At 60.3% G+C, this 25865-nt stretch overlaps 4 protein-coding genes across 4 annotated transcripts; all 4 read right to left on the bottom strand.

Moving 5' to 3' along the window:
* Positions 1 to 420: 420 nt before the first annotated feature.
* Positions 421 to 5038, bottom strand: LOC144246170 (serine/threonine-protein kinase pim-1-like). Its single transcript, XM_085579530.1, has 8 exons — positions 4977 to 5038; positions 4039 to 4154; positions 3467 to 3570; positions 3324 to 3374; positions 2657 to 3023; positions 2088 to 2264; positions 1662 to 1766; positions 421 to 476 (listed from the first exon to the last, which is right to left on the bottom strand). Exons 1-8 carry the CDS (start codon positions 5036 to 5038, stop codon positions 421 to 423), a joined length of 1038 nt encoding a protein of 345 aa, XP_085435656.1.
* Positions 5039 to 6743: 1705 nt separating this feature from the next.
* LOC144246162 (serine/threonine-protein kinase pim-1-like) lies at positions 6744 to 11358 on the bottom strand. The gene is made up of 8 exons (XM_085579529.1): positions 11297 to 11358; positions 10359 to 10474; positions 9787 to 9890; positions 9644 to 9694; positions 8980 to 9346; positions 8411 to 8587; positions 7985 to 8089; positions 6744 to 6799 (listed from the first exon to the last, which is right to left on the bottom strand). Exons 1-8 carry the CDS (start codon positions 11356 to 11358, stop codon positions 6744 to 6746), a joined length of 1038 nt encoding a protein of 345 aa, XP_085435655.1.
* A 2704-nt stretch (positions 11359 to 14062) lies between these two features.
* LOC144246161 (serine/threonine-protein kinase pim-1-like) lies at positions 14063 to 17678 on the bottom strand. The gene is made up of 7 exons (XM_085579528.1): positions 17617 to 17678; positions 16679 to 16794; positions 16107 to 16210; positions 15964 to 16014; positions 15300 to 15666; positions 14731 to 14907; positions 14063 to 14409 (listed from the first exon to the last, which is right to left on the bottom strand). Exons 1-7 carry the CDS (start codon positions 17676 to 17678, stop codon positions 14306 to 14308), a joined length of 981 nt encoding a protein of 326 aa, XP_085435654.1. The 3' UTR covers positions 14063 to 14305.
* A 641-nt stretch (positions 17679 to 18319) lies between these two features.
* LOC146767683 (serine/threonine-protein kinase pim-1-like) lies at positions 18320 to 24083 on the bottom strand. The gene is made up of 8 exons (XM_085579527.1): positions 24022 to 24083; positions 23084 to 23199; positions 22512 to 22615; positions 22369 to 22419; positions 21705 to 22008; positions 21136 to 21312; positions 20732 to 20814; positions 18320 to 18454 (listed from the first exon to the last, which is right to left on the bottom strand). Exons 1-8 carry the CDS (start codon positions 24081 to 24083, stop codon positions 18320 to 18322), a joined length of 1032 nt encoding a protein of 343 aa, XP_085435653.1.
* Between the last annotated feature and the right edge of the window lie 1782 nt (positions 24084 to 25865).

The raw sequence follows: 25865 nt of genomic DNA, 5'->3' as shown, positions 1-25865 counted from the left end.
AGAGCTGTGTGACACCACAGATGCCCATGTGTTACCACAGAGAGCTGTGCAACGTCACAAAGGTGTCAGTGTGACATCATAGAGATGTCATTGTGATGTCAGAGGAGGTTGTGTGACATCACAGAGAGCTGTGTGGCATCACAGATATTAGTGTAACATCACAAGGATGTCCATGTGACATCACAGAAAGATTTGTGACATCACAGAGGTGTCAGTGTGGCATGACAGAGAGCTGTGTGACATCACCCATGGAAAACCTCTGCCACAAATGGCATTCCTGAGATCAGGGCTCCACCTTTGCAGCGTAAGGGTGCTTGTGATGGAATGGGATGGCTTGGTTCCAGTTTTGCTCTGACAGTGGCAATGACAGCAGGAGAATGCGCTGTTGCCTCGCAGAGGCAGCCACACTATTTTCTGCTTTTAATGAGCAGTCGAAGGTTCTGATAATGTGTGAACCTGGAGCTGCACTGCCTCAGCTGGTTCTCTTCAATAATGCAGAGTCTTCACTCAAGGTTCAAGTGATGTGCAGTTGAAGATAAACTGTCATAGTGTATTTTTTCTCCTTTCTTTTATACATGACAAAAAAAATCTAAATGTGCATGTCAAATCTAAAGCTTGCTTTCTTTTTAGATGAGTGATGCAGATCTTCTTTGTGGCTACTGCACAGGTATTGAAACTGGCTTTTTAAAATTATGCTATCCAAACCAGTTTCAATATATTTTCCCTTAAAATTATTTTTAAAAACTTTGCATTCCAAGGTAATGTCAAATACATATTTTATCATCTTGCCATAGTATAAATCGAAACAACAAAAAAAATCTAATAAGTATTGGTTACAACCGCTACCTCTCTATAAAGTAGTTGTCCTGGTTTGTAAGATAAGCTTGTATTCTATTTGCCATCTGTTGGAGGTTGGGCAGGTTTATTATCTCTTGCAAGAACGATGGTTTGCTCCGAAGAGGTAATCGTTTGTTAATGGGCCATTGACTGGCTCACTGCAGGCCCGGTAACGTAACACCATCCCAATTTGAGATGCTCCACCCAGAGGGGGAAGCCAAGCACTCTTTTATGGTATAAAGTGGTACCTTTTTGGGAGACAGAGCAGCTCTCTCTTTGCGGGATTCCGAGAGAAGCAGCTCCTTCAGCGAGAGTCCCAGAGAACTGCCTAGCCCTGCCTCCCATTTCATAGGAAGAAAGAAAAAGAGTTCAGCAGGGCTCAACCTGAAATGATATTTTGTAGCTTCTGGCTCTCCTCAGAGTTCTGCTAAGAGAGGAACGTCTCTGTCCCTGAAACCAAATAACCCCTGGAATGCACACATGGACCTGTGTGTCACTTCAAGAGACACCAAGAAGCCCTGCCACTTTGCAAGAGCAGCTGTTGTTCCACTGCCGCATTTCTTGGCTGGGCAAAGCCCCTCCTACCCGCACTACGGCCTGAGCTGGAAGATATAAAGAACCAGCCGGGAGGGCAGGCATGGAAAGCTTGACAAAGGCTGAAGGCAGCACTCTGATTCCCCCCTTGCCCAAGACGTTTCTTTAGCTGAAGTTGCTGAAAAGAACCAGCCCCTTGACACACCGCAATGGGTTTGCTGTTTTATTTTTCGGCTTCTCAGTCCTGCGCGGGACTCGCTAAATTGGTGCTGCAGAGGCTCCGGCAAGGCATGAAAAGCGCCGGCCCCGCACCCAAGGGTGGCATGAGATCTCCTCCAGCTCCGGCCTGTCCGCAGGGTGCTTGGCCAAACACCATCGGATCAGGTGCTGGAGCTCTGGGGAGAGAAGGCAGAAAGCGCCGGTCACCGGCAGAGTCTCCTGCCCAGCTGCCCCCGTCGCCCGCGGGGCCCGGGCCATGTTGTGCCGGGCTCTGGGCCGTGCCGGGCTCCCGACCGGCTCTGCCCCACGCGGGAGAGCGGCACGGCGGGACACGGCCGCCTCCTCCGGCCGCCCGTGCCGCGCTGACCCCGTCGGCACGGGCCCCTCCTGCGGCCGGCCCTGGAGGGCAGATCCACGTCCCGCGGAGCTGGTGAGGGCCGCGCCGAGCTGCGCGCCACCAGCTGCCAAAGCCCGCCGGCTTGAGGCCGGACACCCACCTGGAGAGAGCTGCTGCCGGAAGACGAGCTTGCCCAGCACGATGTCAGGCTCATCCTGGAAGGGGAGGCTCCCGCAGACCATGACGTACAGCAGCACGCCCAGGGACCAGATGGTGGCCGCGTGGCCGTGGTAGCAGCCGAGCCAGATCCACTCGGGCGGGCTGTACACGCGCGTTCCTAGGGGAGACAGGCGGCGCTGGCCGGGCGCAGGCTGCTGCCTTCCAGAGCCTGGCGGCGGCCTCCGGCCCGAGGCAGGGGCTGCAGCCGTGGCCACAACTTCCCCCCGAGGCCACCCCGCATCCCCCAGCCAGCTGGCCAAAGGCACGAAACCATTCCGCAAGGCCAAGAAGGCCAGCGGAGCAGCCCAGGCCCTCGTGGGCCCGCTGAGCCCAGGGGCCGGGAGCCGCTTTTGCCCCCCCTCTGTCGGCAGGGCCGGCAGCCGGCTCCTGGGGCTCGGCATCCGCCCCGTGCCTAAAGGCGGCTGGCTGAAGGACGCAGCCCGCAGCCCAGGAGGGAACGGGGCCGTGCGGTGCCTGGCACCGGGAGCAGGGCTCAGGCCATGGGCTCACCGGCAAACCCCGTGAAGGCCCGCTCCTGGAGGAAGGTGCCGCAGCCGAAGTCAATGAGCTTCAGGTGGCCGCTCTCCGGGTTCACCAGGAGGTTCTCTGGCTTGATGTCCCGGTGCAGGACGCCGCAGGCGGTGCAGTGCCGCACGGCCTCCAGCACCTGGCAGAAAAGCCAGCGCGCCTGCTCCTCGCACAGGCAGCCCTGCTCCTGCAGGAACTGCAGGAGATCCTGCGATGCCTCCGGACGCTCCAGCACTAGCACAAAGCTGTCCGGCAGCTCAAACCAATCGAGGAGCTGGATGATATTCTGGCAGCCAGAGCCCACCTTCTCCATGAGCACCACCTCCAAGGGCACGCGGGTGCCGTCGGGCTGTGAGCAGGAGAAAGTCAGTGCCTGCAGCAGCCTGCTGCTGCTGCTGCTGCTGCTGCTGCAGCAGCCCTGGGGCTGCGCTGCGCCCTGCCCGGGATGCCCCAGTGCCCCCTGGCGCAGCCTCCCAGGCGCTTGCGCTTCCTCCCGCCCGGGGGATGCTCGGGGCTGCCGCTGCCCGGCCCCAGCTCCGCTCTCCGGTGTGCCCAGGCCCGCGGGGCTGCGGCTCCGCACGCTGAGCCCGCCCCGGGATTCTCCCTGCCCGCCACGCCCCGCTCTGTCCCGCTGGCCCCGTTCACTCACCAGCTCGTCCCACTGCAGGACGCTCTCCCGGGCCACGCGTTTGATGGCCACCTGCGAGCCACGGAGAGAGGAGGGCTGAGCTCCAGCCCTGCCGCTCCCCGCCGCTGCCCCTCCTGCCCCGCCCGGCCGTGGCGGCCACTCACCGGGCTCCCGTCCGAGAGGCGGATGCCCGAGTAGACGGTGCTGAAGCCGCCGCTGCCCAGCTGCGGGCCCCACAGGTACAGCTCCTGCCGCTGCCTCTGTTGCCCTGCGGCCGAGAGAAGCCATCAGCCTTGCGCCCAGAACCCCCCGCAAGTGCCCGCGAGTGAAGCGGGCCGGGCCCCCGCGGCCGCCGCGCTCTCACCTGCTTCCTGCTGCGCGCCGGGCAGCGGCCACCGCCCTGCAGCCGCCGGGCTGGCGAGCGGCAGAGCCGGGCCGGGGCAGCGCGCACAGGCGGCTGCGGCAGCCCCGGGGCAGCGGGGCAGGGCGGCACCGTCGCTGTCCCCGGCGGCGTGGGCTGGGCTCTGCTCCTGACGACGGCCGGGGCTGCAGCCCGAGCCTTGGCACAGGGGGATCCCAGGAGCGGCTGCAAGGCAGACAGGGCTTTTTCAAGCCGTGCCGTCGGAGGCACTGGAAACAGCCGGCGACGAGGCTGCTCGCAGGGGCCCTGGCCTGGCCTGGCCGCGCCCCTCCAGAGCCCCGGGGGAGCCGCAGGCAGCTCCTCGGGAGATCTCACCTGCTACTAGAAAGGCCTTGGCAGCACTCGAGGGCTGTCTTGGGGCAGCTTCCTGCAGATGGAGGAACCTCCGTGCTGTCTGGAGGCCCGTCTCCACCACCAGGCTGGGGCTGTTGCTGGCGGGCAGAACCAGAAGAGCGTCCTGGCTGTCCTGGCTGCTGTGGGATGCCCACTGCTGGCTCCAGGACGCTTGCTGCCCCGCCAGCTGCTCCTGAGCAGGCTCCCCTGCATCGGGCTGGGCTCCCAGTTGGACTTCTGGGCTTTCCCTTGCCATGCCAAGGTTCAGGATTTCGCCCGTGTTGTTGTAGTCCGTCAGTCCAAGGGAGCTGGGAGACCTGTCCACGGGCTCTGCTCCTTCTGCAGGCTGACAGGTCTCACTGAGCCTCTGCAAGGGATGGAGGCTGTCAGAGATAGCAGAGGCTCCTGGCAGGATGCAGGGTCTCTGACAGCCTGAGCTTCCTGCATGGATGGTGATGTCTCTCCCCTGCTGTGCCATCCTTGCAGGCCGTGAGGCTCTCCCAGGGATGGAGAAACTTGCTGGGAGCAGCCTCTGGACGGAATGGAGGCTTCTGGAGGAGCTGGCTAAGCCACAGCAGGGCAGGTGGCCTTGGTTCTGCAGCTCCTCCAGTTCTTTCCACAATGCCTGCCACATCCCAGAATAGAGCGGCTCACGTGTCCCGTTGCCATCCCCGAGGTGCAGCATCAGTTCCTGCAGCTCCCGGGCCTCTGCCAGGCAGGGGCCGCAGCTGCAGGGGCTGCCCAGGGGGCTGGCGGGAGCACGTGGCCGCTTGCCAGGAGTCGCCCGAGGCCTGGGGAACCTGGGAGCCGCAGGGGCTCCTCGCTTCCTCCGTGAGCCTCTGGGCTGGACCCTGGGGCGCTTCCTCCACTTCCCTCTCCGTGTCCGCCGGCCCCGCGGTTGCCGGTGGCCAAAGGCCCACCAGACAGCCACGGCGGCCAGCAGCAGGAGAAGCACGGTCAGCAGGACGTCACCGGCACCCATGGCTCCGGCACGTCCCGTCGCGACTGCACTGGCAGCTGCGGGCGCTGGCCCGTCTCACACAGCGACAGCGCGGTGATGTCACAGCGATGTCACAGTGCTGCGGCCAGCACAGCCCTGGGACATCACAGCCCTGCCTCACGCCAGCGCTCTGCCCCTTTGTGCAGTCACAGCCCTGCCTCGGCCCCGCCCTCCGCAGTGCCCCAGGAGGGATGAGGGGGCTCCCTAGGGGCACTTGCCAGCTCTCTGGAGCAGAGCGGGTGGAAGATTCTTCTTTACGTAGGACACAGGGATGAGGAGGGGAATGTTGATGGTCTCACCTCCTTGCTGGCAGAGCACGGGACATGGATTGTCCAATGTGCCACTGCAAAGTCCTTGAGGAGGGCAAGCCCCGCTCAGCAACATCCAAGCCATCCGTGTGCTATCCACCACATTCCCGTGCTGAATCCAAACCCAGCTCTTTGCCGCTGCCTGGGAAGAAAATGGATCCTATCCCCTTGAAAACCAGTACATCACCATTCTTCACCCAGCACACCCTGTCTCTGTTTGTCTCACAGCTGGACACCTGCTCCAGATGTATTCTGCGAGGAACAGGATCAAAACTGTACTTAAAACCCTGAAATAGAACCTGCTTTGCCTTCCCATCATCCATGAGACCAGGCCAGGACATCGCTGCTGTTTCTATGCTGCTGGAACTCCAGTGGTGTGAGCTCCAGTTGAGGGATCTGTGACCTGTGGACGAGCCCAGAAAGGAGCAGGACACCCGCAGGCATCCGCGGCTGGGAATAAGCCCATGGCAGAGCAGGAATCTCTCAGAGTACCTGTGGCCATGGTTGTTTCCATGGCCAAGAAGGGATTGTGGCCCAGGGATAAACCTGAAGCCTCTGTGGCTGTGGATTAGGCCATGCTCAGCAGGTAGCCCTCGAAACATCAGTGCCTGTGCCTGGGGTCGTGCTGGAGCACCTGAGAGCCATGACCATGGAAGAACCCCTGGCAGAGCAGTTACATCCTTGGGGGTGCTGCAGCCATGGTTCAGGCCAAATCCTTTTCTTTACTGGGGATGGAAAACTTCATTGCCTATAGTTAGTATCAAATCATGTTTGTAAAAATTGAAGGTTCTAAATTCTTAGATTCAGGACAAATAAAATACTGCTAATTTTCCTTCAGCTATTTCTTTTCTTGTTACACTTGTGTGACATCAGAGAGATGTCAGCGTGACATCACAGAGAGGTCTGTGTAACATCACAGGAGCTTGTGTGACATCACAGATGGCATTGTGACATCACAGAGAGCTGTGTGACACCACAGATGCCCATGTGTTACCACAGAGAGCTGTGCAACGTCACAAAGGTGTCAGTGTGACATCATAGAGATGTCATTGTGATGTCAGAGGAGGTTGTGTGACATCACAGAGAGCTGTGTGGCATCACAGATATTAGTGTAACATCACAAGGATGTCCATGTGACATCACAGAAAGATTTGTGACATCACAGAGGTGTCAGTGTGGCATGACAGAGAGCTGTGTGACATCACCCATGGAAAACCTCTGCCACAAATGGCATTCCTGAGATCAGGGCTCCACCTTTGCAGCGTAAGGGTGCTTGTGATGGAATGGGATGGCTTGGTTCCAGTTTTGCTCTGACAGTGGCAATGACAGCAGGAGAATGCGCTGTTGCCTCGCAGAGGCAGCCACACTATTTTCTGCTTTTAATGAGCAGTCGAAGGTTCTGATAATGTGTGAACCTGGAGCTGCACTGCCTCAGCTGGTTCTCTTCAATAATGCAGAGTCTTCACTCAAGGTTCAAGTGATGTGCAGTTGAAGATAAACTGTCATAGTGTATTTTTTCTCCTTTCTTTTATACATGACAAAAAAAATCTAAATGTGCATGTCAAATCTAAAGCTTGCTTTCTTTTTAGATGAGTGATGCAGATCTTCTTTGTGGCTACTGCACAGGTATTGAAACTGGCTTTTTAAAATTATGCTATCCAAACCAGTTTCAATATATTTTCCCTTAAAATTATTTTTAAAAACTTTGCATTCCAAGGTAATGTCAAATACATATTTTATCATCTTGCCATAGTATAAATCGAAACAACAAAAAAAATCTAATAAGTATTGGTTACAACCGCTACCTCTCTATAAAGTAGTTGTCCTGGTTTGTAAGATAAGCTTGTATTCTATTTGCCATCTGTTGGAGGTTGGGCAGGTTTATTATCTCTTGCAAGAACGATGGTTTGCTCCGAAGAGGTAATCGTTTGTTAATGGGCCATTGACTGGCTCACTGCAGGCCCGGTAACGTAACACCATCCCAATTTGAGATGCTCCACCCAGAGGGGGAAGCCAAGCACTCTTTTATGGTATAAAGTGGTACCTTTTTGGGAGACAGAGCAGCTCTCTCTTTGCGGGATTCCGAGAGAAGCAGCTCCTTCAGCGAGAGTCCCAGAGAACTGCCTAGCCCTGCCTCCCATTTCATAGGAAGAAAGAAAAAGAGTTCAGCAGGGCTCAACCTGAAATGATATTTTGTAGCTTCTGGCTCTCCTCAGAGTTCTGCTAAGAGAGGAACGTCTCTGTCCCTGAAACCAAATAACCCCTGGAATGCACACATGGACCTGTGTGTCACTTCAAGAGACACCAAGAAGCCCTGCCACTTTGCAAGAGCAGCTGTTGTTCCACTGCTGCATTTCTTGGCTGGGCAAAGCCCCTCTCACCCGCACTACGGCCTGAGCTGGAAGATATAAAGAACCAGCCGGGAGGGCAGGCATGGAAAGCTTGACAAAGGCTGAAGGCAGCACTCTGATTCCCCCCTTGCCCAAGACGTTTCTTTAGCTGAAGTTGCTGAAAAGAACCAGCCCCTTGACACACCGCAATGGGTTTGCTGTTTTATTTTTCGGCTTCTCAGTCCTGCGCGGGACTCGCTAAATTGGTGCTGCAGAGGCTCCGGCAAGGCATGAAAAGCGCCGGCCCCGCACCCAAGGGTGGCATGAGATCTCCTCCAGCTCCGGCCTGTCCGCAGGGTGCTTGGCCAAACACCATCGGATCAGGTGCTGGAGCTCTGGGGAGAGAAGGCAGAAAGCGCCGGTCACCGGCAGAGTCTCCTGCCCAGCTGCCCCCGTCGCCTGTGGGGCCCGGGCCATGTTGTGCCGGGCTCTGGGCCGTGCCGGGCTCCCGACCGGCTCTGCCCCACGCGGGAGAGCGGCACGGCGGGACACGGCCGCCTCCTCCGGCCGCCCGTGCCGCGCTGACCCCGTCGGCACGGGCCCCTCCTGCGGCCGGCCCTGGAGGGCAGATCCACGTCCCGCGGAGCTGGTGAGGGCCGCGCCGAGCTGCGCGCCACCAGCTGCCAAAGCCCGCCGGCTTGAGGCCGGACACCCACCTGGAGAGAGCTGCTGCCGGAAGACGAGCTTGCCCAGCACGATGTCAGGCTCATCCTGGAAGGGGAGGCTCCCGCAGACCATGACGTACAGCAGCACGCCCAGGGACCAGATGGTGGCCGCGTGGCCGTGGTAGCAGCCGAGCCAGATCCACTCGGGCGGGCTGTACACGCGCGTTCCTAGGGGAGACAGGCGGCGCTGGCCGGGCGCAGGCTGCTGCCTTCCAGAGCCTGGCGGCGGCCTCCGGCCCGAGGCAGGGGCTGCAGCCGTGGCCACAGCTTCCCCCCGAGGCCACCCCGCGTCCCCCAGCCAGCTGGCCAAAGGCACGAAACCATTCCGCAAGGCCAAGAAGGCCAGCGGAGCAGCCCAGGCCCTCGTGGGCCCGCTGAGCCCAGGGGCCGGGAGCCGCTTTTGTCCCCCCTCTGTCGGCAGGGCCGGCAGCCGGCTCCTGGGGCTCGGCATCCGCCCCGTGCCTAAAGGCGGCTGGCTGAAGGACGCAGCCCGCAGCCCAGGAGGGAACGGGGCCGTGCGGTGCCTGGCACCGGGAGCAGGGCTCAGGCCATGGGCTCACCGGCAAAGCCCGTGAAGGCCCGCTCCTGGAGGAAGGTGCCGCAGCCGAAGTCAATGAGCTTCAGGTGGCCGCTCTCCGGGTTCACCAGGAGGTTCTCTGGCTTGATGTCCCGGTGCAGGACGCCGCAGGCGGTGCAGTGCCGCACGGCCTCCAGCACCTGGCAGAAAAGCCAGCGCGCCTGCTCCTCGCACAGGCAGCCCTGCTCCTGCAGGAACTGCAGGAGATCCTGCGATGCCTCCGGACGCTCCAGCACTAGCACAAAGCTGTCCGGCAGCTCAAACCAATCGAGGAGCTGGATGATATTCTGGCAGCCAGAGCCCACCTTCTCCATGAGCACCACCTCCAAGGGCACGCGGGTGCCGTCGGGCTGTGAGCAGGAGAAAGTCAGTGCCTGCAGCAGCCTGCTGCTGCTGCTGCTGCTGCTGCAGCAGCCCTGGGGCTGCGCTGCGCCCTGCCCGGGATGCCCCAGTGCCCCCTGGCGCAGCCTCCCAGGCGCTTGCGCTTCCTCCCGCCCGGGGGATGCTCGGGGCTGCCGCTGCCCGGCCCCAGCTCCGCTCTCCGGTGTGCCCAGGCCCGCGGGGCTGCGGCTCCGCACGCTGAGCCCGCCCCGGGATTCTCCCTGCCCGCCACGCCCCGCTCTGTCCCGCTGGCCCCGTTCACTCACCAGCTCGTCCCACTGCAGGACGCTCTCCCGGGCCACGCGTTTGATGGCCACCTGCGAGCCACGGAGAGAGGAGGGCTGAGCTCCAGCCCTGCCGCTCCCCGCCGCTGCCCCTCCTGCCCCGCCCGGCCGTGGCGGCCACTCACCGGGCTCCCGTCCGAGAGGCGGATGCCCGAGTAGACGGTGCTGAAGCCGCCGCTGCCCAGCTGCGGGCCCCACAGGTACAGCTCCTGCCGCTGCCTCTGTTGCCCTGCGGCCGAGAGAAGCCATCAGCCTTGCGCCCAGAACCCCCCGCAAGTGCCCGCGAGTGAAGCGGGCCGGGCCCCCGCGGCCGCCGCGCTCTCACCTGCTTCCTGCTGCGCGCCGGGCAGCGGCCACCGCCCTGCAGCCGCCGGGCTGGCGAGCGGCAGAGCCGGGCCGGGGCAGCGCGCACAGGCAGCTGCGGCAGCCCCGGGGCAGCGGGGCAGGGCGGCACCGTCGCTGTCCCCGGCGGCGTGGGCTGGGCTCTGCTCCTGACGACGGCCGGGGCTGCAGCCCGAGCCTTGGCACAGGGGGATCCCAGGAGCGGCTGCAAGGCAGACAGGGCTTTTTCAAGCCGTGCCGTCGGAGGCACTGGAAACAGCCGGCGACTAGGCTGCTCGCAGGGGCCCTGGCCTGGCCTGGCCGCGCCCCTCCAGAGCCCCGGGGGAGCCGCAGGCAGCTCCTCGGGAGATCTCACCTGCTACTAGAAAGGCCTTGGCTGCACTCGAGGGCTGTCTTGGGGCAGCTTCCTGCAGATGGAGGAACCTCCGTGCTGTCTGGAGGCCCGTCTCCACCACCAGGCTGGGGCTGTTGCTGGCGGGCAGAACCAGAAGAGCGTCCTGGCTGTCCTGGTTGCTGTGGGATGCCCACTGCTGGCTCCAGGACGCTTGCTGCCCCACCAGCTGCTCCTGAGCAGGCTCCCCTGCACCGGGCTGGGCTCCCAGTTGGACTTCTGGGCTTTCCCTTGCCACGTCAAGGGTCAGGATGGCACCTGTGTTGTTGAAGTCCCAGAGTCCAAGGGAGCTGGGAGACCTGTCCACGGGCTCTGCTCTTTCCGCAGGCTGACAGGTCTCACTGAGCCTCTGCAAGGGATGGAGTCTGTCAGAGATAGAGGAGGCTCCTGGCAGGATGCAGGGTCTCTGAGAGCCTGAGCTTCCTGCATGGATGGTGATGTCTCTCCCCTGCTGTGCCATCCTTGCAGGCCTTGAGGCTCTCCCAGGGATGGAGAATCTTGCTGGGAGCAGCCTCTGGATGGGATGGAGGCTTCTGGAGGAGCTGGCTAAGCCACAGCAGGGCAGGTGGCCTTGGTTCTGCAGCTCCTCCAGTTCTTTCCACAACGCCTGCCACATCCCAGAATAGAGCGGCTCACGTGTCCCGTTGCCATCCCCGAGGTGCAGCATCAGTTCCTGCAGCTCCCGGGCCTCTGCCAGGCAGGGGCCGCAGCTGCAGGGGCTGCCCAGGGGGCTGGCGGGAGCACGTGGCCGCTTGCCAGGAGTCGCCCGAGGCCTCCGGAACCTGGGAGCCGCAGGGGCTCCTCGCTTCCTCGGTGAGCCTCTGGGCTGGACCCTGGGGCGCTTCCTCCACTTCCCTCTCCGTGTCCGCCGGCCCCGCGGTTGCCGGTGGCCAAAGGCCCACCAGACAGCCACGGCGGCCAGCAGCAGGAGAAGCACGGTCAGCAGGACGTCACCGTCACCCATGGCTCCGGCACGTCCCGTCGCGACTGCACTGGCAGCTGCGGGCGCTGGCCCGTCTCACACAGCGACAGCGCGGTGATGTCACAGCGATGTCACAGTGCTGCGGCCAGCACAGCCCTGGGACATCACAGCCCTGCCTCACGCCAGCGCTCTGCCCCTTTGTGCAGTCACAGCCCTGCCTTGGCCCCGCCCTCCGCAGTGCCCCAGGAGGGATGAGGGGGCTCCCTAGGGGCACTTGCCAGCTCTCTGGAGCAGAGCGGGTGGAAGATTCTTCTTTACGTAGGACACAGGGATGAGGAGGGGAATGTTGATGGTCTCACCTCCTTGCTGGCAGAGCACGGGACATGGATTGTCCAATGTGCCACTGCAAAGTCCTTGAGGAGGGCAAGCCCCGCTCAGCAACATCCAAGCCATCCGTGTGCTATCCACCACATTCCCGTGCTGAATCCAAACCCAGCTCTTTGCCGCTGCCTGGGAAGAAAATGGATCCTATCCCCTTGAAAACCAGTACATCACCATTCTTCACCCAGCACACCCTGTCTCTGTTTGTCTCACAGCTGGACACCTGCTCCAGATGTATTCTGCGAGGAACAGGATCAAAACTGCACTTAAAACCCTGAAATAGAACCTGCTTTGCCTTCCCATCATCCATGAGACCAGGCCAGGACATCGCTGCTGTTTCTATGCTGCTGGAACTCCAGTGGTGTGAGCTCCAGTTGAGGGATCTGTGACCTGTGGACGAGCCCAGAAAGGAGCAGGACACCCGCAGGCATCCGCGGCTGGGAATAAGCCCATGGCAGAGCAGGAATCTCTCAGAGTACCTGTGGCCATGGTTGTTTCCATGGCCAAGAAGGGATTGTGGCCCAGGGATAAACCTGAAGCCTCTGTGGCTGTGGATTAGGCCATGCTCAGCAGGTAGCCCTCGAAACATCAGTGCCTGTGCCTGGGGTCGTGCTGGAGCACCTGAGAGCCATGACCATGGAAGAACCCCTGGCAGAGCAGTTACAGCCTTGGGGGTGCTGCAGCCGTGGTTCAGGCCAAATCCTTTTCTTTACTGGGGATGGAAAACTTCATTGCCTATAGTTAGTATCAAATCATGTTTGTAAAAATTGAAGGTTCTAAATTCTTCGATTCAGGACAAATAAAATACTGCTAATTTTCCTTCAGCTATTTCTTTTCTTGTTACACTTGTGTGACATCAGAGAGATGTCAGCGTGACATCACAGAGAGGTCTGTGTAACATCACAGGAGCTTGTGTGACATCACAGATGGCATTGTGACATCACAGAGAGCTGTGTGACACCACAGATGCCCATGTGTTACCACAGAGAGCTGTGCAACGTCACAAAGGTGTCAGTGTGACATCATAGAGATGTCATTGTGATGTCAGAGGAGGTTGTGTGACATCACAGAGAGCTGTGTGGCATCACAGATATTAGTGTAACATCACAAGGATGTCCATGTGACATCACAGAAAGATTTGTGACATCACAGAGGTGTCAGTGTGGCATCACAGAGAGCTGTGTGACATCACCCATGGAAAACCTCTGCCACAAATGGCATTCCTGAGATCAGGGCTCCACCTTTGCAGCGTAAGGGTGCTTGTGATGGAATGGGATGGCTTGGTTCCAGTTTTGCTCTGACAGTGGCAATGACAGCAGGAGAATGCGCTGTTGCCTCGCAGAGGCAGCCACACTATTTTCTGCTTTTAATGAGCAGTCGAAGGTTCTGATAATGTGTGAACCTGGAGCTTCACTGCCTCAGCTGGTTCTCTTCAATAATGCAGAGTCTTCACTCAAGGTTCAAGTGATGTGCAGTTGAAGATAAACTGTCATAGTGTATTTTTTCTCCTTTCTTTTATACATGACAAAAAAAATCTAAATGTGCATGTCAAATCTAAAGCTTGCTTTCTTTTTAGATGAGTGATGCAGATCTTCTTTGTGGCTACTGCACAGGTATTGAAACTGGCTTTTTAAAATTATGCTATCCAAACCAGTTTCAATATATTTTCCCTTAAAATTATTTTTAAAAACTTTGCATTCCAAGGTAATGTCAAATACATATTTTATCATCTTGCCATAGTATAAATCGAAACAACAAAAAAAATCTAATAAGTATTGGTTACAACCGCTACCTCTCTATAAAGTAGTTGTCCTGGTTTGTAAGATAAGCTTGTATTCTATTTGCCATCTGTTGGAGGTTGGGCAGGTTTATTATCTCTTGCAAGAACGATGGTTTGCTCCGAAGAGGTAATCGTTTGTTAATGGGCCATTGACTGGCTCACTGCAGGCCCGGTAACGTAACACCATCCCAATTTGAGATGCTCCACCCAGAGGGGGAAGCCAAGCACTCTTTTATGGTATAAAGTGGTACCTTTTTGGGAGACAGAGCAGCTCTCTCTTTGCGGGATTCCGAGAGAAGCAGCTCCTTCAGCGAGAGTCCCAGAGAACTGCCTAGCCCTGCCTCCCATTTCATAGGAAGAAAGAAAAAGAGTTCAGCAGGGCTCAACCTGAAATGATATTTTGTAGCTTCTGGCTCTCCTCAGAGTTCTGCTAAGAGAGGAACGTCTCTGTCCCTGAAACCAAATAACCCCTGGAATGCACACATGGACCTGTGTGTCACTTCAAGAGACACCAAGAAGCCCTGCCACTTTGCAAGAGCAGCTGTTGTTCCACTGCCGCATTTCTTGGCTAGGCAAAGCCCCTCCTACCCGCACTACGGCCTGAGCTGGAAGATATAAAGAACCAGCCGGGAGGGCAGGCATGGAAAGCTTGACAAAGGCTGAAGGCAGCACTCTGATTCCCCCCTTGCCCAAGATGTTTCTTTAGCTGAAGTTCCTGAAAAGAACCAGCCCCTTGACACACCGCAATGGGTTTGCTGTTTTATTTTTCGGGTTCTCAGTCCTGCGTGGGACTCGCTAAGTTGGTGCTGCAGAGGCTCCGGCAAGGCATCAAAAATGCCGTCCCCGCACCCAAGGGTGGCATGAGATCTCCTCCAGCTCCGGCCTGTCCGCAGGGTGCTTGGCCAAACACCATCGGATCAGGTGCTGGAGCTCTGGGGAGAGAAGGCAGAAAGTGCCGGTCACCGGCAGAGTCTCCTGCCCAGCTGCCCCCGTCGCCCGCGGGGCCCGGGCCATGTTGTGCCGGGCTCTGGGCCGTGCCGGGCTCCCGACCGGCTCTGCCCCACGCGGGAGAGCGGCACGGCGGGACACGGCCGCCTCCTCTGGCCGCCTGTGCCGCGCTGACCCCGTCGGCACGGGCCCCTCCTGCGGCCGGCCCTGGAGGGCAGATCCACGTCCCGCGGAGCTGGTGAGGGCCGCGCCGAGCTGCGCGCCGCCAGCTGCCAAAGCCCGCCGGCTTGAGGCCGGACACCCACCTGGAGAGAGCTGCTGCCGGAAGACGAGCTTGCCCAGCACGATGTCAGGCTCATCCTGGAAGGGGAGGCTCCCGCAGACCATGACGTACAGCAGCACGCCCAGGGACCAGATGGTGGCCGCGTGGCCGTGGTAGCAGCCGAGCCAGATCCACTCGGGCGGGCTGTACACGCGCGTTCCTAGGGGAGACAGGCGGCGCTGGCCGGGCGCAGGCTGCTGCCTTCCAGAGCCTGGCGCCGGCCTCCTGGCTGAGGCAGGGGCTGCAGCTGTGGCCACAGCTTCCCCCCGAGGCCACCCCGCGTCCCCCAGCCAGCTGGCCAAAGGCACGAAACCATTCCGCAAGGCCAAGAAGGCCAGCGGAGCAGCCCAGGCCCTCGTGGGCCCGCTGAGCCCAGGGGCCGGGAGCCGCTTTTGCCCCCCCTCTGTCGGCAGGGCCGGCAGCCGGCTCCTGGGTCTCGGCATCCGCCCCGTTCCTAAAGGCAGCCGGCTGAAGGACGCAGCCCGCAGCCCAGGAGGGAACGGGGCCGTGCGGTGCCTGGCACCGGGAGCAGGGCCCAGGCCATGGGCTCACCGGCAAAGCCCGTGAAGGCCCGCTCCTGGAGGAAGGTGCCGCAGCCGAAGTCAATGAGCTTCAGGTGGCCGCTCTCCGGGTTCACCAGGAGGTTCTCTGGCTTGATGTCCCGGTGCAGGACGCCGCAGGCGGTGCAGTGCCGCACGGCCTCCAGCACCTGGCAGAAAAGCCAGCGCGCCTGCTCCTCGCACAGGCAGCCCTGCTCCTGCAGGAACTGCAGGAGATCCTGCGATGCCTCCGGACGCTCCAGCACTAGCACAAAGCTGTCCGGCAGCTCAAACCAATCGAGGAGCTGGATGATATTCTGGCAGCCAGAGCCCACCTTCTCCATGAGCACCACCTCCAAGGGCACGCGGGTGCCGTCGGGCTGTGAGCAGGAGAAAGTCAGTGCCTGCAGCAGCCTGCTGCTGCTGCTGCTGCTGCTGCAGCAGCCCTGGGGCTGCGCTGCGCCCTGCCCGGGATGCCCCAGTGCCCCCTGGCGCAGCCTCCCAGGCGCTTGCGCTTCCTCCCGCCCGGGGGATGCTCGGGGCTGCCGCTGCCCGGCCCCAGCTCCGCTCTCCGGTGTGCCCAGGCCCGCGGGGCTGCGGCTCCGCACGCTGAGCCCGCCCCGGGATTCTCCCTGCCCGCCACGCCCCGCTCTGTCCCGCTGGCCCCGTTCACTCACCAGCTCGTCCCACTGCAGGACGCTCTCCCGGGCCACGCGTTTGATGGCCACCTGCGAGCCACGGAGAGAGGAGGGCTGAGCTCCAGCCCTGCCGCTCCCCGCCGCTGCCCCTCCTGCCCCGCCCGGCCGTGGCGGCCACTCACCGGGCTCCCGTCCGAGAGGCGGATGCCCGAGTAGACGGTGCTGAAGCCGCCGCTGCCCAGCTGCGGGCCCCACAGGTACAGCTCCTGCCGCTGCCTCTGTTGCCCTGCGGCCGAGAGAAGCCATCAGCCTTGCGCCCAGAACCCCCCGCAAGTGCCCGCGAGTGAAGCGGGCCGGGCCCCCGCGGCCGCCGCGCTCTCACCTGCTTCCTGCTGCGCGCCGGGCAGCGGCCACCGCCCTGCAGCCGCCGGGCTGGCGAGCGGCAGAGCCGGGCCGGGGCAGCGCGCACAGGCGGCTGCGGCAGCCCCGGGGCAGCGGGGCAGGGCGGCACCGTCGCTGTCCCCGGCGGCGTGGGCTGGGCTCTGCTCCTGACGACGGCCGGGGCTGCAGCCCGAGCCTTGGCACAGGGGGATGCCAGGAGCGGCTGCAAGGCAGACAGGGCTTTTTCAAGCCGTGCCGTCGGAGGCACTGGAAACAGCCGGCGACGAGGCTGCTTGCAGGGGCCCTGGCCTGGCCTGGCCGCGCCCCTCCAGAGCCCCGGGGGAGCCGCAGGCAGCTCCTCGGGAGATCTCACCTGCTACTAGAAAGGCCTTGGCGGCACTCGAGGGCTGTCTTGGGGCAGCTTCCTGCAGATGGAGGAACCTCCGTGCTGTCTGGAGGCTCGTCTCCACCACCAGGCTGGGGCTGTTGCTGGCGGGCAGAACCAGAAGAGCGTCCTGGCTGTCCTGGCTGCTGTGGGATGCCCACTGCTGGCTGCAGGACGCTTGCTGCCCCGCCAGCTGCTCCTGAGCAGGCTCCCCTGCACCGGTCTGGGCTCCCAGTTGGACTTCTGGGCTTTCCCTTGCCACGTCAAGGGTCAGGATGGCACCTGTGTTGTTGAAGTCCCAGAGTCCAAGGGAGCTGGGAGACCTGTCCACGGGCTCTGCTCCTTCTGCAGGCTGACAGGTCTCACTGAGCCTCTGCAAGGGATGGAGGCTGTCAGAGATAGCAGAGGCTCCTGGCAGGATGCAGGGTCTCAGACAGCCTGAGCTTCCTGCATGGATGGTGATGTCTCTCCCCTGCTGTGCCATCCTTGCAGGCCTTGAGGCTCTCCCAGGGATGGAGAATCTTGCTGGGAGCAGCCTCTGGATGGGATGGAGGCTTCTGGAGGAGCTGGCTAAGCCACAGCAGGGCAGGTGGCCTTGGTTCTGCAGCTCCTCCAGTTCTTTCCACAACGCCTGCCACATCCCAGAATAGAGTGGCTCACGTGTCCCGTTGCCATCCCCGAGGTGCAGCATCAGTTCCCGCAGCTCCCGGGCCTCTGCCAGGCAGGGGCCGCAGCTGCAGGGGCTGCCCAGGGGGCTGGCGGGAGCACGTGGCCGCTTGCCAGGAGTCACCCGAGGCCTGGGGAACCTGGGAGCCGCAGGGGCTCCTCGCTTCCTCCGTGAGCCTCTGGGCTGGACCCTGGGGCGCTTCCTCCACTTCCCTCTCCGTGTCCGCCGGCCCCGCGGTTGCCGGTGGCCAAAGGCCCACCAGACAGCCACGGCGGCCAGCAGCAGGAGAAGCACGGTCAGCAGGACGTCACCGTCACCCATGGCTCCGGCACGTCCCGTCGCGACTGCACTGGCAGCTGCGGGCGCTGGCCCGTCTCACACAGCCACAGCGCGGTGATGTCACAGCGATGTCACAGTGCTGCGGCCAGCACAGCCCTGGGACATCACAGCCCTGCCTCACGCCAGCGCTCTGCCCCTTTGTGCAGTCACAGCCCTGCCTCGGCCCCGCCCTCCGCAGTGCCCCAGGAGGGATGAGGGGGCTCCCTAGGGGCACTTGCCAGCTCTCTGGAGCAGAGCGGGTGGAAGATTCTTCTTTACGTAGGACACAGGGATGAGGAGGGGAATGTTGATGGTCTCACCTCCTTGCTGGCAGAGCACGGCACATGGATTGTCCAATGTGCCACTGCAAAGTCCTTGAGGAGGGCAAGCCCCACTCAGCAACATCCAAGCCATCCGTGTGCTATCTACCACATTCCCGTGCTGAATCCAAACCCAGCTCTTTGCCGCTCCCTGGGAAGAAAATGGATCCTATCCCCTTGAAAACCAGTACATCACCATTCTTCACCCAGCACACCCTGTCTCTGTTTGTCTCACAGCTGGACACCTCCTCCAGATGTATTCTGCGAGGAACAGGATCAAAACTGCACTTAAAACCCTGAAATAGAACCTGCTTTGCCTTCCCATCATCCATGAGACCAGGCCAGGACATCGCTGCTGTTTCTGTGCTGCTGGAACTCCAGTGGTGTGAGCTCCAGTTGAGGGATCTGTGACCTGTGGATGAGCCCAGAAAGGAGCAGGACACCCGCAGGCATCCGCGGCTGGGAATAAGCCCATGGCAGAGCAGGAATCTCTCAGAGTACCTGTGGCCAAGGTTGTTTCCATGGCCAAGAAGGGATTGTGGCCCAGGGATAAACCTGAAGCCTCTGTGGCTGTGGATTAGGCCATGCTCAGCAGGAAGCCCTCGAAACATCAGTGCCTGTGCCTGGGGTCGTGCTGGAGCACCTGAGAGCCATGACCATGGAAGAACCCCTGGCAGAGCAGTTACAGCCTTGGGGGTGCTGCAGCCGTGGTTCAGGCCAAATCCTTTTCTTTACTGGGGATGGAAAACTTCATTGCCTATAGTTAGTATCAAATCATGTTTGTAAAAATTGAAGGTTCTAAATTCTTCGATTCAGGACAAATAAAATACTGCTAATTTTCCTTCAGCTATTTCTTTTCTTGTTACACTTGTGTGACATCAGAGAGATGTCAGCATGACATCACAGAGAGGTCTGTGTAACATCACAGGAGCTTGTGTGACATCACAGATGGCATTGTGACATCACAGAGGTGTCTGTGTGACATCACAAAAAGCTGTGTGATGTCACAGAGATGTCAGTGTGACATCACAGAGAGCTGTGTGACACCACAGATGCCCATGTGTTACCACAGAGAGCTGTGCAAGGTGTCAGTGTGACATCATAGAGCTGTCATTGTGATGTCAGAGGAGGTTGTGTGACATCACAGAGAGCTGTGTGGCATCACAGATATTAGTGTAACATCACAAGGATGTCCATGTGACATCACAGAGAGATTTGTGACATCACAGAGGTGTCAGTGTGGCATGACAGAGAGCTGTGTGACATCACCCATGGAAAACCTCTGCCACAAATGGCATTCCTGAGATCAGGGCTCCACCTTTGCAGCGTAAGGGTGCTTGTGATGGAATGGGATTGCTTGGTTCCAGTTTTGCTCTGACAGTGGCAATGACAGCAGGAGAATGCGCTGTTGCCTCGCAGAGGCAGCCACACTATTTTCTGCTTTTAATGAGCAGTCGAAGGTTCTGATAATGTGTGAACCTGGAGCTGCACTGCCTCAGCTGGTTCTCTTCAATAATGCAGAGTCTTCACTCAAGGTTCAAGTGATGTGCAGTTGAAGATAAACTGTCATAGTGTATTTTTTCTCCTTTCTTTTATACATGACAAAAAAAATCTAAATGTGCATGTCAAATCTAAAGCTTGCTTTCTTTTTAGATGATTGATGCAGATCTTCTTCGTGGCTTCTGCACAGGTATTGAAACTGGCTTTTTGAAATTATGCTATCCAAACCAGTTTCAATATATTTTCCCTTAAAATTATTTTTAAAAAATTTGCATTCCAAGGTAATGTCAAATACATATTTTATCATCTTGCCATAGTATAAATCGAAACAACAAAAAAAATCTAATAAGTATTGGTTACAACCGCTACCTCTCTATAAAGTAGTTGTCCTGGTTTGTAAAATAAGCTTGTATTCTATTTGCCATCTGTTGGAGGTTGGGCAGGTTTATTATCTCTTGCAAGAACGATGGTTTGCTCCGAAGAGGTAATCGTTTGTTAATGGGCCATTGACTGGCTCACTGCAGGCCCGGTAACGTAACACCATCCCAATTTGAGGTGCTCCACCCAGAGGGGGAAGCCAAGCACTCTTTTATGGTATAAAGTGGTACCTTTTTGGGAGACAGAGCAGCTCTCTCTTTGCGGGATTCCGAGAGAAGCAGCTCCTTCGGCGTGACTCCCAGAGAAGCAGCTCCTTCGGCAAGATTCCCAGAGAAGTGCCTAGCCCTGCCTCCCATTTCATAGGAAGAAAGAAAAAGAGTTCAGCAGGGCTCAACCTGAAATGATATTTTGTAGCTTCTGGCTCTCCTCAGAGTTCTGCTAAGAGAGGAACGTCTCTGTCCCTGAAACCAAATAACCCCTGGAATGCACACATGGACCTGTGTGTCACTTCAAGAGACACCAAGAAGCCCTGCCACTTTGCAAGAGCAGCTGTTGTTCCACTGCTGCATTTCTTGGCTGGGCAAAGCCCCTCTCACCCGCACTACGGCCTGAGCTGGAAGATATAAAGAACCAGCCGGGAGGGCAGGCATGGAAAGCTTGACAAAGGCTGAAGGCAGCACTCTGATTCCCCCCTTTTCCCAAGACGTTTCTTTAGCTGAAGTTGCTGAAAAGAACCAGCCCCTTGACACACCACAATGGGTTTGCTGTTTTATTTTTCGGCTTCTCAGTCCTGCGTGGGACTCGCTAAGTTGGTGCTGCAGAGGCTCCGGCAAGGCATCAAAAGCGCCGGCCCCGCACCCAAGGGTGGCATGAGATCTCCTCCAGCTCCGGCCTGTCCGCAGGGTGCTTGGCCAAACACCATCGGATCAGGTGCTGGAGCTCTGGGGAGAGAAGGCAGAAAGCGCCAGTCACCGGCAGAGTCTCCTGCCCAGCTGCCCCCGTCGCCCGCGGGGCCCGGGCCATGTTGTGCCGGGCTCTGGGCCGTGCCGGGCTCCCGACCGGCTCTGCCCCACGCAGGAGAGCGGCACGGCGGGACACGGCCGCCTCCTCCGGCCGCCCGTGCCGCGCTGACCCCGTCGGCACGGGACCCTCCTGCGGCCGGCCCTGGGGGGCAGATCCACGTCCCGCGGAGCTGGTGAGGGCCGCGCCGAGCTGCACGCCGCGAGCTGCCAAAGCCCGCCGGCTTGAGGCCGGACACCCACCTGGAGAGAGCTGCTGCCGGAAGACGAGCTTGCCCAGCACGATGTCAGGCTCATCCTGGAAGGGGAGGCTCCCGCAGACCATGACGTACAGCAGCACGCCCAGGGACCAGATGGTGGCCGCGTGGCCGTGGTAGCAGCCGAGCCAGATCCACTCGGGCGGGCTGTACACGCGCGTTCCTAGGGGAGACAGGCGGCGCTGGCCGGGCGCAGGCTGCTGCCTTCCAGAGCCTGGCGCCGGCCTCCTGGCCGAGGCAGGGGCTGCAGCCGTGGCCACAGCTTCCCCCCGAGGCCACCCCGCGTCCCCCAGCCAGCTGGCCAAAGGCACGAAACCATTCCGCAAGGCCAAGAAGGCCAGCGGAGCAGCCCTGGCCCTCGTGGGCCTGCTGAGCCCAGGGGCCGGGAGCCGCTTTTGCCCCCCCTCTGTCGGCCGGGCCGGCAGCCGGCTCCTGGGGCTCGGCATCCGCCCCGTGCCTAAAGGCGGCCGGCTGAAGGACGCAGCCCGCAGCCCAGGAGGGAACGGGGCCGTGCGGTGCCTGGCACCGGGAGCAGGGCCCAGGCCATGGGCTCACCGGCAAAGCCCGTGAAGGCCCGCTCCTGGAGGAAGGTGCCGCAGCCGAAGTCAATGAGCTTCAGGTGGCCGCTCTCCGGGTTCACCAGGAGGTTCTCTGGCTTGATGTCCCGGTGCAGGACGCCGCAGGCGGTGCAGTGCCGCACGGCCTCCAGCACCTGGCAGAAAAGCCAGCGCGCCTGCTCCTCGCACAGGCAGCCCTGCTCCTGCAGGAGCTGCAGGAGATCCTGCGATGCCTCCGGACGCTCCAGCACTAGCACAAAGCTGTCCGGCAGCTCAAACCAATCGAGGAGCTGGATGATATTCTGGCAGCCAGAGCCCACCTTCTCCATGAGCACCACCTCCAAGGGCACGCGGGTGCCGTCGGGCTGTGAGCAGGAGAAAGTCAGTGCCTGCAGCAGCCTGCTGCTGCTGCTGCTGCTGCTGCAGCAGCCCTGGGGCTGCGCTGCGCCCTGCCCGGGATGCCCCAGTGCCCCCTGGCGCAGCCTCCCAGGCGCTTGCGCTTCCTCCCGCCCGGGGGATGCTCGGGGCTGCCGCTGCCCGGCCCCAGCTCCGCTCTCCGGTGTGCCCAGGCCCGCGGGGCTGCGGCTCCGCACGCTGAGCCCGCCCCGGGATTCTCCCTGCCCGCCACGCCCCGCTCTGTCCCGCTGGCCCCGTTCACTCACCAGCTCGTCCCACTGCAGGACGCTCTCCCGGGCCACACGTTTGATGGCCACCTGCGAGCCACGGAGAGAGGAGGGCTGAGCTCCAGCCCTGCCGCTCCCCGCCGCTGCCCCTCCTGCCCCGCCCGGCCGTGGCGGCCACTCACCGGGCTCCCGTCCGAGAGGCGGATGCCCGAGTAGACGGTGCTGAAGCCGCCGCTGCCCAGCTGCGGGCCCCACAGGTACAGCTCCTGCCGCTGCCTCTGTTGCCCTGCGGCCGAGAGAAGCCATCAGCCTTGCGCCCAGAAACCCCCGCAAGTGCCCGCGAGTGAAGCGGGCCGGGCCCCCGCGGCCGCCGCGCTCTCACCTGCTTCCTGCTGCGCGCCGGGCAGCGGCCACCGCCCTGCAGCCGCCGGGCTGGCGAGCGGCAGAGCCGGGCCGGGGCAGCGCGCACAGGCGGCTGCGGCAGCCCCGGGGCAGCGGGGCAGGGCGGCACCGTCGCTGTCCCCGGCGGCGTGGGCTGGGCTCTGCTCCTGACGACGGCCGGGGCTGCAGCCCGAGCCTTGGCACAGGGGGATCCCAGGAGCGGCTGCAAGGCAGACAGGGCTTTTTCAAGCCGTGCCGTCGGAGGCACTGGAAACAGCCGGCGACTAGGCTGCTCGCAGGGGCCCTGGCCTGGCCTGGCCGCGCCCCTCCAGAGCCCCGGGGGAGCCGCAGGCAGCTCCTCGGGAGATCTCACCTGCTACTAGAAAGGCCTTGGCTGCACTCGAGGGCTGTCTTGGAGCAGCTTCCTGCAGATGGAGGAACCTCCGTGCTGTCTGGAGGCCCGTCTCCACCACCAGGCTGGGGCTGTTGCTGGCGGGCAGAACCAGAAGAGCGTCCTGGCTGTCCTGGCTGCTGTGGGATGCCCACTGCTGGCTGCAGGACGCTTGTTGCCCCGCCAGCTGCTCCTGAGCAGGCTCCCCTGCACCGGTCTGGGCTCCCAGTTGGACTTCTGGGCTTTCCCTTGCCACGTCAAGGGTCAGGATGGCACCTGTGTTGTTGAAGTCCCAGAGTCCAAGGGAGCTGGGAGACCTGTCCACGGGCTCTGCTCTTTCCTCAGGCTGACAGGTCTCACTGAGCCTCTGCAAGGGATGGAGGCTGTCAGACATAGAGGAGGCTCCTGGCAGGATGCAGGGTCTCTGAGAGCCTGAGCTTCCTGCATGGATGGTGATGTCTCTCCCCTGCTGTGCCATCCTTGCAGGCCTTGAGGCTCTCCCAGGGATGGAGAATCTTGCTGGGAGCAGCCTCTGGATGGGATGGAGGCTTCTGGAGGAGCTGGCTAAGCCACAGCAGGGCAGGTGGCCTTGGTTCTGCAGCTCCTCCAGTTCTTTCCACAATGCCTGCCACATCCCAGAATAGAGCGGCTCACGTGTCCCGTTGCCATCCCCGAGGTGCAGCATCAGTTCCTGCAGCTCCCGGGCCTCTGCCAGGCAGGGGCCGCAGCTGCAGGGGCTGCCCAGGGGGCTGGCGGGAGCACGTGGCCGCTTGCCAGGAGTCGCCCGAGGCCTGGGGAACCTGGGAGCCGCAGGGGCTCCTCGCTTCCTCGGTGAGCCTCTGGGCTGGACCCTGGGGCGCTTCCTCCACTTCCCTCTCCGTGTCCGCCGGCCCCGCGGTTGCCGGTGGCCAAAGGCCCACCAGACAGCCACGGCGGCCAGCAGCAGGAGAAGCACGGTCAGCAGGACGTCACCGTCACCCATGGCTCCGGCACGTCCCGTCGCGACTGCACTGGCAGCTGCGGGCGCTGGCCCGTCTAACACAGCGACAGCGCGGTGATGTCACAGCGATGTCACAGTGCTGCGGCCAGCACAGCCCTGGGACATCACAGCCCTGCCTCACGCCAGCGCTCTGCCCCTTTGTGCAGTCACAGCCCTGCCTCGGCCCCGCCCTCCGCAGTGCCCCAGGAGGGATGAGGGGGCTCCCTAGGGGCACTTGCCTGCTCTCTGGAGCAGAGCGGGTGGAAGATTCTTCTTTACGTAGGACACAGGGATGAGGAGGGGAATGTTGATGGTCTCACCTCCTTGCTGGCAGAGCACGGCACATGGATTGTCCAATGTGCCACTGCAAAGTCCTTGAGGAGGGCAAGCCCCGCTCAGCAACATCCAAGCCATCCGTGTGCTATCCACCACATTCCCGTGCTGAATCCAAACCCAGCTCTTTGCCGCTCCCTGGGAAGAAAATGGATCCTATCCCCTTGAAAACCAGTACATCACCATTCTTCACCCAGCACACCCTGTCTCTGTTTGTCTCACAGCTGGACACCTGCTCCAGATGTATTCTGCGAGGAACAGGATCAAAACTGTACTTAAAACCCTGAAATAGAACCTGCTTTGCCTTCCCATCATCCATGAGACCAGGCCAGGACATCGCTGCTGTTTCTATGCTGCTGGAACTCCAGTGGTGTTAGCTCCAGTTGAGGGATCTGTAACCTGTGGACGAGCCCAGAAAGGAGCAGGACACCCGCAGGCATCCGCGGCTGGGAATAAGCCCATGGCAAAGCAGGAATCTCTCAGAGTACCTGTGGCCATGGTTGTTTCCATGGCCAAGAAGGGATTGTGGCCCAGGGATAAACCTGAAGCCTCTGTGGCTGTGGATTAGGCCATGCTCAGCAGGTAGCCCTCGAAACATCAGTGCCTGTGCCTGGGGTCGTGCTGGAGCACCTGAGAGCCATGACCATGGAAGAACCCCTGGCAGAGCAGTTACAGCCTTGGGGGTGCTGCAGCCGTGGTTCAGGCCAAATCCATTTCTTTAGTGGGGATGGAAAACTTCATTGCCTATAGTTAGTATCAAATCATGTTTGTAAAAATTGAAGGTTCTAAATTCTTAGATTCAGGACAAATAAAATACTGCTAATTTTCCTTCAGCTATTTCTTTTCTTGTTACACTTGTGTGACATCAGAGAGATGTCAGCGTGACATCACAGAGAGGTCTGTGTAACATCACAGGAGCTTGTGTGACATCACAGATGGCATTGTGACATCACAGAGAGCTGTGTGACACCACAGATGCCCATGTGTTACCACAGAGAGCTGTGCAACGTCACAAAGGTGTCAGTGTGACATCATAGAGATGTCATTGTGATGTCAGAGGAGGTTGTGTGACATCACAGAGAGCTGTGTGGCATCACAGATATTAGTGTAACATCACAAGGATGTCCATGTGACATCACAGAGAGATTTGTGACATCACAGAGGTGTCAGTGTGGCATGACAGAGAGCTGTGTGACATCACCCATGGAAAACCTCTGCCACAAATGGCATTCCTGAGATCAGGGCTCCACCTTTGCAGCGTAAGGGTGCTTGTGATGGAATGGGATGTCTTGGTTCCAGTTTTGCTCTGACAGTGGCAATGACAGCAGGAGAATGCGCTGTTGCCTCGCAGAGGCAGCCACACTATTTTCTGCTTTTAATGAGCAGTCGAAGGTTCTGATAATGTGTGAACCTGGAGCTTCACTGCCTCAGCTGGTTCTCTTCAATAATGCA

The sequence above is a fragment of the Lonchura striata genome, chromosome 4 (genome assembly GCF_050655825.1).
Source record: "Lonchura striata isolate lonStrDom1 chromosome 4, ASM5065582v1, whole genome shotgun sequence".
NCBI lineage: Eukaryota > Metazoa > Chordata > Aves > Passeriformes > Estrildidae > Lonchura > Lonchura striata.
Note: the sequence above shows the minus strand (reverse complement) of the source record. Positions and strands in the feature narration are given on the sequence as shown.